We start from the raw sequence: 10,372 nt of genomic DNA, 5'->3' as shown, positions 1-10,372 counted from the left end.
TTAATATTTTGGTGCAATTAAGTTGTTCTCTATGCAATAAATCATTTTTAAGAAATTCATTTTTTTTAATGAACAATGTTAATTAAAGCCTAAATACATGAAAACTTTGGAATATTAGCTGGGGCACATTCGGAGGCTTCCATTTTATTATTCTTAAATCATACAAATAGACGTTCAAAACTACATGATCAACCAAACGCATGAAAGTACTTCTTTTTGTGGAATTAATTTAAGTTTTTTTGAGGAAGTATGTTTGCTAAGACAGGTTAACTCAGCATCAATCAGTATTGATTTCAAGTTTAGAATCGAAAAAATATCCAATTTCAGTAAACAAATTCTATCCCTTTTCCAAACGTACGACAAATCTCTATTTAGATTTTGATATAAATATGTTATAAGTATGTTATAAATATGCAAACATTACTTCATACAACTCCTTGTCCTGGTTTTTCTAGTCTTTATCTCAAAGACTAGAAAAATGAAATTCTTCAATATTCTCCTCCTCCCCCTCGTCTTCCTCTCCCCTACCTTTCATATCTGTAATCACCAAGCGAGCGCCTTGCCACTCTCTACTGATGGCCGGTGGATCATCAATGAGGCTGGTCGAAGGGTTAAGCTGGCTTGCGTCAACTGGCCAGGCCATGTTGATACTATGGTGATAGAAGGACTCAACAAACAACCTGTGGATGCAATCACTGCAAAGATTAGCTCTTTAGGATTCAACTGTGTTAGGCTCACCTATGCTAGTTACATGCTCACAAATGAGACTAGCAACAACATCACAGTCAGGGATTCTCTTCACAGCAATGGTCTTAATGAATCAGTGGCATCCATTAGTGTTCATAACCCAGAGATCATTGACCTCCTACTCATTGACACATTCAAGGTTAAATACTTACTAACATTTCAATATTATTTTCTAGAAGCCTGATGCTGTTTCTCTTTTACAGGCTGTGGTTGATAGCTTAGCAAGGAACAATGTAATGGTAATATTAGACAACCATATTAGCAAGCCAGAATGGTGTTGTGGAAGAGAAGATGGCAATGGATTCTTTGGAGATTTGTATTTCAACCCTGATGAATGGATTAAAGGGTTGACAAAGATGGCAATGACGTTCAATGGTGTCACTAATGTCATTGGCATGAGCTTAAGGAATGAGCTCAGAGGTCCTCGAGAAAACACTATCGACTGGTTCAAGTATGTCTTCTATGTTCTAATTATTCTCATACCAAATTTTTTTATAGAATAATAATATAGTCAAAACTCCATTGATTGGGCTGCTTGAAGATACATGCAGAGAGGAGCAGAGGCAGTGCATGAAGCAAACAAGAATGTTATTGTTATAATGTCAGGACTAAACTTTGACACTGATCTGACATTTCTAATTAACCAGACAGTGAATCTAAGCTTTCAAGGAAAGCATGCATTTGAGGTTCATTGGTATAGCTTCAGCAATCCTGGAGAATGGAATTCTGGCAACCCAAACCAAGTATGTAAACATATAGCAGGCAATGTAATGCGAAAAGCCGGTTTCCTACTAGGCCAAGGCTTTCCCTTGTTTATGAGTGAGTTTGGTATTGATCAGCGGGGACTGAACATTGAGGATAACAGATATTTGCCTTGTGTTTTATCGATCCTCGCCAAACTTGATATGGACTGGGCTCTATGGACATTGCAAGGAAGCTACTACACAAGGCAAGGCCAAATTGGCACTGATGAGACTTACTCAGTATTATCCTATGATTGGATTAGTGTTAGGAATCAAACCTTCTTGACACTACTTTCATCACTTCAGTCTCCATTGAGAGGTATGCATACATACATACACACTTTTTTCTTAATTATAAAATAGTGATCTACTTGATGATTTTGTGCAGGACCTGGAATTGAGGAGGTTACACGGTACAAAATGATATACCACCCATTGACAGGAAAGTGTGTGTTGAGTGCCAATGTTGGAAATCCAGTGATGTTGGGGCCTTGCAATAAAACGGAAGCATGGTTTTACAATGAAGTAGAGTTGGCATTAATGAAAGGATCATTAACTTTTTGCATTGAAGCTTATGGAGATGGACAAGCAGCAAAACTTGGGATCATTTGTGGAGGACCTAGTTCAAAATGGAGCATGATTTCTTCTTCAATGATGCAGCTTTCTTCCCAGCTGGTGACTTCTGGTAACAATACTTTGTGCTTGGATGTTGGATCTGATGGCCGAACTCTTGTAACAAATCAATGTTTATGCTTGGATGGGAGCCCTAAGTGTGATCCTGAGTCTCAATGGTTTAAGCTGGTCACTAGCACAAGGAAAACCATTAGCATGAATAGTTAGTTTCATGGAGAAAACGCATTGGTTTTGGCAAAGAAGGGAACACAGTTTTTTATCTTTTCATTTTAATTTAATGCGATTTCTACAAGAATGACTAAGTGGTTTAAGTGGGTTGCCAAAGTTGTCTTTGAAAGCTTATTATTTTTGGCACATTTGGCCATTATTATTTTTGGCACATTTGGCCAAGTTCATCTCATACAAGGCAACATATGCAATTTTAAGTGTGGGTTCCACATGCTTTATCCTTGTCTTTTAGTTCATATAATTTAAACACTTCTGCACGGACAAGAATTGAAAATTTTCACAACTAAAAAACAAAAGAGTAATGCTATATAGAGCGAACCAGCCCACACGATTGATGTGGCAAGTGACGCGGCTGATTCTCTCTCCTCTTTTAACTTTATTTTTTTAAATTAAAAGAGAAATGAGAAGGGATTTTATACTCTTTATCACGTGTCTCTCTCATTTGTGTATGTGCCCTAGCTCTCTCATTTTTCAGCTCCCGCCACTCCCGTCGCTCCCCCCTCCTCCCTCTCCTGCACCACCGCTCCCTGCCGCAGCTTCTCTCTCTTGCGTCATGAGTGCTAGGCAGCCGCTCTCCTCTCTACTGAGCCCTTGATCCCGGTAGCCACTCCCCTTTCGGTTCCCTGCTCCACTGCCCTCTTGGTTCCCAGCTCCGCTCTCCTCTTTGTTGTGCCCCAATCCCGGCAGCTGCTCCCCTCTCGGTTTCCATCGCCCATCCACGGCTCCCCTCTTAATACCCTTGTCCGAGAGGCTCGGCTCGCCTTGAAATCAGGTACAGAGGTAATGATGATGCCCTAAAAAATTCTCTCGTGCACTCGTCTCTCTACAACGAAGGCGTAGCTTAGATGACCTAGTAGGCAACCGTTACTCCTATTGTTGTAGAGGGAGAGAGAAAGGTGGGAGAAAATTTTCACTGTTGAATTTGAGCCTCTTTTCCATTCTGTTGCTTGATATTATATATATATATATATATATTCAGCATGATCATTTTGATGTGGTTGGTTTGTGTATTTGGTTTGCTCTATATAGCATTACTCTTTTAGATGTTCTTGTGGCCATGATGATTTGCCCTATAAAAGAGTATGGAGATTGGGTGGCATGGCAACTTTAGTTGTAGCCCTTGATTTAGGTTTATCCATGTGAAAGAATCGAGGGGCAAGATCTGAGCCTTTGATGAAACATGAATTCATTTTCTGAATTTTTTATGAAACCCAGGATTCCCTGATTTTTCCTGCTCAATTCCTCAAATCTACAAGAAAGTAACTTCGGTGAGTATATATGTTAATTTGACTAGATTTGTTAATGAGTTTTCCATGTTTTTGTTGAAAGTGTTACATACTTGTGAAATTACTGGATTTCGATCACTTGTAATTTTATGTTATATGAATGGATGTGGATTTAATTATGATAAATTAAATCCAGTTGAGTAGTTATTGAGGATGTTCAACATAAGAAAAGGATCCTTTTCTATTATTCTCCTGATTCAGTGATTATTCAGTATCCAGAGTTCATAGGATTAAATATATATATATATATATATTATGATTTGCTTATCTATAAGAATTTATTTTAGTATGTGTGACCATGTTTGATGGCATAAATGATCAATATCTGTTACTGAGATGACTATAATATCTCATATATTTTAGTATGTGTAATCATGTTACCTATACATCAATGCAATTACTGACTTTGGAATATACTACTAATCATAAAGGCATTATTATTTCCTCATCTTCATTCTTTTTTCCTCTCCATTTAAGCTTGTCATATTCATTAATCATTATTTATGAAAGTTATCAATTTCATTCCTATAGTGCATATAGAATTATCAATTTAACTCTATGATGCACAAGAAAGAGCTAAGCATCATGACGGCTGTGATGGACAAGATTTTTAAGATGGATGGAAGCGCTTCAGACAGACATACTACATTAGATACAGAAGTGGAAGATCTACCAGAACATCAGATGTGCTAATTTAATTATTTTGGAATTTGTAGCAGTAGTTGTCTTGATTTATACAAAGGGATTAGTAAAATAGGGGGAGGGGGAGGGGGACAAAGAATATCGGCCTTTGCAAATATAGTGTTAAATTGTGAGGTGGTTGCAATAATGTTGTTTACTTTTTTATCAGTTATTTTTTCCTGCATTGACCATAAAGTATGGCCCTAACAAATGCTAATGTGCATTAAGTTTCTTTGAAATTTTAGGAATTAAAATCAAGCAAGCTACATCCTTCCAAGGTTGGCATCACTACAACCAATATGAAGTCCTGTAAAAAGCAACACACTTGTGGTACCAGTGTAGATGACTTTCCAATAGCCATGCAGGTTGTCATTGCTGCAGTGTTTAGGCTATTGTGATTCTAAAATTTGTATAGTCATACAATTTTCTAAAATCAAATGTTAACTTCATATAACATTACTAATGATCAATCCTCTATCTCAAATGTTCTATTACTAATGCTTCTCATTTTGATTATAGGCCTCAGAATAAAAATTTGAGCAACTAAACATCATCTCTAATAAATTATAGGACTGCAAAATCTGCTGGGCATCTGAGCAGAATGTGAGAGAAGCATCAGCTGCCTTGAATGTAAATTTGTAATGACTTGAGTGCTGAAGGAAATTATGATAAAGATGGTCTGTGTTTTTTAAATTTGTAATGTTCAAGATGGTCTTGTTCATAAAGACGAAAAGATCATAGGTTGTTGGTATAATCCTACTGTGTTTGTAATCAAAGTAGTAACAACAAACATGACCTGCAACAATAAACAATCTGTGTTTTTCTTTTGAGCAATTCTTCATCAGTTTGTGTTTATAATCAAAGTAGTAACAACAAACATGACCTGTAACAACAAACATGACCTACATTATATCATTCCTCCAACAAACAGGACCTACAACAACTCCAGGTTTACAGTCAAATATGCATGTATCCTAACATATTAACATTAAGAAGAATACAACATATATAAGAAGAATACAACAATCAAATTTGTTTTCATCCCAAAACCTTATGATTAATTTGCTTTTGTAATGAGATTCTCCTTCCACGCTGCCAATCCCAAAACCTTGTAAACACAAACATGAACACAAAATTTCAGTTTTTCCTCATCAACAACAACCTTAATCACAAAGTATTGTATACAAAAAATAAATACATACATCTTGCAACTCACCTTAATCAGGGATCATTGCATTGGCTTGTAAACCTAGAGAAGAACTATGATGCATATCCAAATGATCGATATAAAATTTAAATTCACCTAAGAAAAGATATTATAGTCCAACAAATCATTACAAAAAATTAAATGATTGAAATATGTAATTTGGACATTAATGACAATTACAAGGGAATTACCACACTCTCTTGTGTGCAATGATCATCTTGTGCAAAATCTCCCTTTGTTTGTGCCTTTTGCCAATAATAACATGGATGTTATACACACAAAAAAAAGTGCATTGGAAAAAAAAATGAAAAGAAGTAATGAATATATAACATAAAAATACCTTCTTCTTGTTTCTAATTACTATTTCTTTAACTTTTGACTTCTTCCTTTTTGATGGTAGACGACCCTTACTCAGCACCTTCAAAGGAGTCAAAAATATTTGGTGTGGCACATCAGTCGCCTCCAACAACATAGGTGTAAACTTTTCCTTGCAAGTTGCGTTGTCCATCAACTTCTCAATTGTCTCATCCACACATTTCATAAAGAAGATGTATTTGTCATTTGACTCTGCTCCAAGTTCTGCGGTTTTAGTAAAATGAGAGCACAATTTATTGTACCGTTGTTTCTCCTCACTGGTTTGTGGGTCATCATGACAGTTTAGTACATATGTATGCTTGTGTTTGATGTCCTTCCTCCATCGTGGTAAATATACCTAGAAGGAATGTCTTTCACATTCTTCTCAATAAGCACCTTGCAAATGTGCTTACAAATAATCCCCTTGAACTTGAACAACCAACAAGAACATTTAATGTCAAATTCTTCCTCGTTATAGTAAACATTGTATACCACTTGTTTTCTAAATGCATCTTCTTTCCCTCTGACAATGGCAGACACTTGAATTGAGCAAACTGCCCTATGTGAACCAGTGAGAGTAAGATTGCAATATATCATTCCTCGTAACTCATCTTGAAGTTTCTTCTCAAAATAGCAATCAGTGATCAATGGAAAAAAAGAGTTAAATGAAGCAAAATCAGCTTTGTTCTCCTTCTCAATCTTGCTTTTCAAGGCATTATCATATTACTCAATAAACTGCTTCAGTGAAGTCATTCGACCAACATAACCATCAAAAAATACATTTACACTTTCACTTCTTTGAGTGGTAGACATTCTAGCCCAAAATATGCCTTTAACATATACAGGAGGCCAATGATTACAAATTTTGAATAGAGAATTCAGTCATTCATTTTTCTCAATGTTATAGTCTACCATCATCTTCAAATATGTGTCTTCAAACTCTTGAATATCCAATGCTTCATACGGGATGTGTTTCAAAATCTTCTTGATTGCTTTGTTTTCATTTAAACCTCGAAGCTTCTTGGGAATCTTCTTCATGATATGCCAAGAGCAAAGGTGGTGATGTGGATTTAGAAAAAACAATATAACTGCACCTTGAATAGCCATACACTAGTATGTAATAATTGCTTTAGGAGCCTTACCAGACATACACTCCAGCCAAGTTTTAAAGAGCCAAACATATGTTTCTGTATCTCCCTTTGACAATAATACACACCCAAATAATACCGTCTATCCATGATGATTTACACCGATAAATGGAGCAAATGGGATGTCATACTTATTTGTCAAGTATGTTGTGTCAAAGGAAATTACATCACCAAAAGCTTCATAAGCAGCTATGGACCTCGCATCCACACAAAAGACATTTCTCAAACAACCTTCCTCATCATAAGCAGCTATATCTTCCTTGCTTTCGCAATATAATTTCTACAATCTTTCTCAGTGTATGTTAAATTTTCATAACCCCCACTTTCAACCACTAGGGAATGGAAATTTTTGCTTGGACTTATCCCTACTTGGTTGTTTAATTCAAGCCTTCTTTTTACATATGCATCAATTTTTTTATTGCATTTTTGAAACCAGCTTTTTTGTGGGCTAAGTGCATAATTATGATCCAAATTAACATTAGAAATGGTAAATCACCCATCATTGCCAACAAATGACATTAATCTTTGCCGAACAATTTACTTTGCTGAATAGCCTTAGGTTGAAGGAGTTTTTTGAAGTTGATATTCGTTTGCCGCTTCTTACACATTCTAGCATGTAATATTTCATTTTTCCATCAGCACCTAATCTCGTGCTTTTTCTGTTGATGCGAAACCCTTCACGCCGCGCATACATGACATATAATTTATAAACTTCTTCTTCAGAATCAAACATCATACCTACCTCTGACACAAAACTTTCAATTAAATCCAAATCTAGTGGTTTTTCTTTAGCATGTATTTCATAACTTGAACATCCAACTTCAACATTATCTTTTCCTTACTCAGAATACCCAAGTACCACTTCTTCCATTTTCTTACTTTAAGTATATGTCTAAACACAAATTAGACAAACAATAAATTCATAAATAATTTGCATTATTTACTGATTTTACAATTTACTTTAAAATAGTTTCACTCATTCTTTGGTGGAAAGAGGCTGTGAAAGAAATGACTAATTGATATAGAGCACGACCAATTGAAAGAAATGACTAATTCATGTTCTTGGCTGTATTATATCAATTAGGGTATGCCACAAGTTACAAAATTAAATAATAACTACCACAAGAACAAAGAAATTAAAAATGCATTCATGAGCAAGATCAGACAACATTATATATATATAAAAAAATTCATAAAATGGGATTTGTAAAATCCTAAGATTTCAGATAATGTTTTTTTTGGTGAAACTTATTAAACTTAAAATGGGATTTGTAAAAATTATGACCCTGAAATCAATCAACTCTAGTATATCTCTAACCAAGGCCCTATTAAGAATTAAACTCGCATCTATAGTAGGTAAAAAGATGAAAAATCACAGTCTTGATCCTGTCTTAAGAGGTTGTCAAACTAATTAGTCATCTAAAAGTCATCCTTGTACCTAGCATTCTTGGGAGACCTGTTACCTGCTTTCTTCTTTTTAGATCAAAATCAAGTTCAATCAGCTAAGTTGATCACCACGGGTTTCTACCAAGAAAGCGACTATATAGCCGCCACCATTAGTTTGATAATAGAGCTTATAACCCATGGATGTTGAATGCATCCCTCTTTTTCTTTTGCATTTTCCCATGAGAACTTGTGAGATAGATAACCCAGAGATGGTTGCCACACTTTGTCTCAAAGCTTTCTTCAAGGAAGTCTGGTTCTTCTCCTCCTTTCGATAGTATTGTTAGAGTGGTGGTAGTAACTCTAAGATTGTTTGAAGCTTGGAGCAACATTAGAGCCCTTCTTCTCCTCTAAGTATGCTCCTCCCTAAGCTTGTATATGTTGCCTTGTATGTTCTCTTAGACTTCTTCGGTGCATCTTTAGACCATGATTCCTTCCACTAAATCATCACTTGGTTCTAATAGCGTTAATGCTTAATTTTAATGTGTTTTGCTTGATGATCTCCACACTTATTTTTAGGAGTGATGTTTATGCCATGCCACAAGTGTTTTTGCTTCTTGTATCCCTATTTTGATCAATGATAACAATGGTTGTTCTTTGTAAAGTACTATATTAACAGTCTAAGCTATGAGCAAGTGGTATGCCAAGCTCTCTTTCTTCTATGTCTCATCCATATATCATTTACATTGACAGATTATTTGTTTTAATATTGACAGGGAGGCAAGTGTACATGCCGATCATGTAATAAAGTACTTAAAAGCAGGGTATCGGTCCACAGGGAAGATTGAGACTATTAGAACTAATTCTTATCTTGGAAAAGAGCAATGCCTCGGGATGATTCCTATGAGTTATAGCATGCTGACTTGATTCTAAAGCCTACCAAGTACATTCTATGTTTTAAGTGTCTGCTCTAGATCAATGTTGCATCTATGGTTCATAAATACACCAAGTTTTGCTAAGATAACTAGATTACCTAATCAACTGTGCGACTCAAGAACATCAAGTTATGCAAACACAAGATTAACACAAGAAACCAAAAGAACTCTGTAAACATTAAAATCAAGTAGTCAAAGCATAAAAAACAACATAGTTCACATCCCGGGGCACTATGGATGGTTAGACTCTCATGGATGGGTACAACGAGGAAAACAAAGATGAAGAACTAAAGAAAGAAGACATGACTCCCTCCTTCTTAAGATAATCTTCCTTGCCGAGCTCCGTATGCTAACCCTACTTCTCATGTGGGTCTAAATCACCCTTGATCCCCTTAGATGGTGTGGTGAAGCCTGATCTTCACTCTCCTCAAAGATCTCCTTGTGGAGGTTAGAATCCCCGAACAAAGATGAGAGCAAACCCTAGAAATTGGAGTTAAAAAGGGCTGACTTCGAGCTCGACATGGGTTAAGCACGGTCGTGCTTAGACAGTGTTGTCTTGGTTAGGTTTTGAGTGAATCAGCTAAGTGCTTGTTTAGAATCTCTAGTGAGAAGAAGCACTGTCATGCTTAAGACCGTGCTCCACTTGAGCCCAACCATGCTAGGAGCATCCAACACGTGCTTCCAATTATTGAGCTGAAAATACCCCCAGCCTGAGATTTCCAAGGGAAGGAGCATGAGCCTGCTCTGACCGTATTTGGCCTTATGACACCCCCCTGCAAGCTCTATCGCTCGGTCGTTATGAGGTTGGGATATTCAGGGGAAAGCGTATGACTGTTCTCTGCCCGTGCTGAGCTTGGATATTTAGTAATTTTTCCAATCTTCACTCGTTTGGTATCCTGATTCACTCCTAATTGCTTCGAGCTCCCTAATTCCTACATCATTAACAAATATGCCTAGAATAGCACTGAATATATACAAAGATGTGCTAAAAGGCAAGCACAAGCATGAATTGAGGATAAGTAAACAA

General features: G+C 36.3%; 1 protein-coding gene across 1 annotated transcript; it reads left to right on the top strand.

Annotated features, from left to right (window-relative positions):
* Positions 1-457: 457 nt before the first annotated feature.
* On the top strand, positions 458-2,548 carry LOC120262268 (glycosyl hydrolase 5 family protein-like). Its single transcript, XM_039270355.1, has 4 exons — positions 458-886; positions 951-1,198; positions 1,289-1,809; positions 1,879-2,548. The coding sequence occupies exons 1-4, from the start codon at positions 479-481 to the stop codon at positions 2,328-2,330; spliced, it is 1,629 nt and encodes a 542-aa protein (XP_039126289.1). The 5' UTR covers positions 458-478; the 3' UTR covers positions 2,331-2,548.
* The last annotated feature ends 7,824 nt before the right edge of the window (positions 2,549-10,372 follow it).

This window comes from Dioscorea cayenensis, chromosome 5 (assembly GCF_009730915.1).
Source record: "Dioscorea cayenensis subsp. rotundata cultivar TDr96_F1 chromosome 5, TDr96_F1_v2_PseudoChromosome.rev07_lg8_w22 25.fasta, whole genome shotgun sequence".
Lineage (NCBI taxonomy): Eukaryota > Viridiplantae > Streptophyta > Magnoliopsida > Dioscoreales > Dioscoreaceae > Dioscorea > Dioscorea cayenensis.
This window is presented reverse-complemented; position numbering and strand designations above follow the sequence as displayed.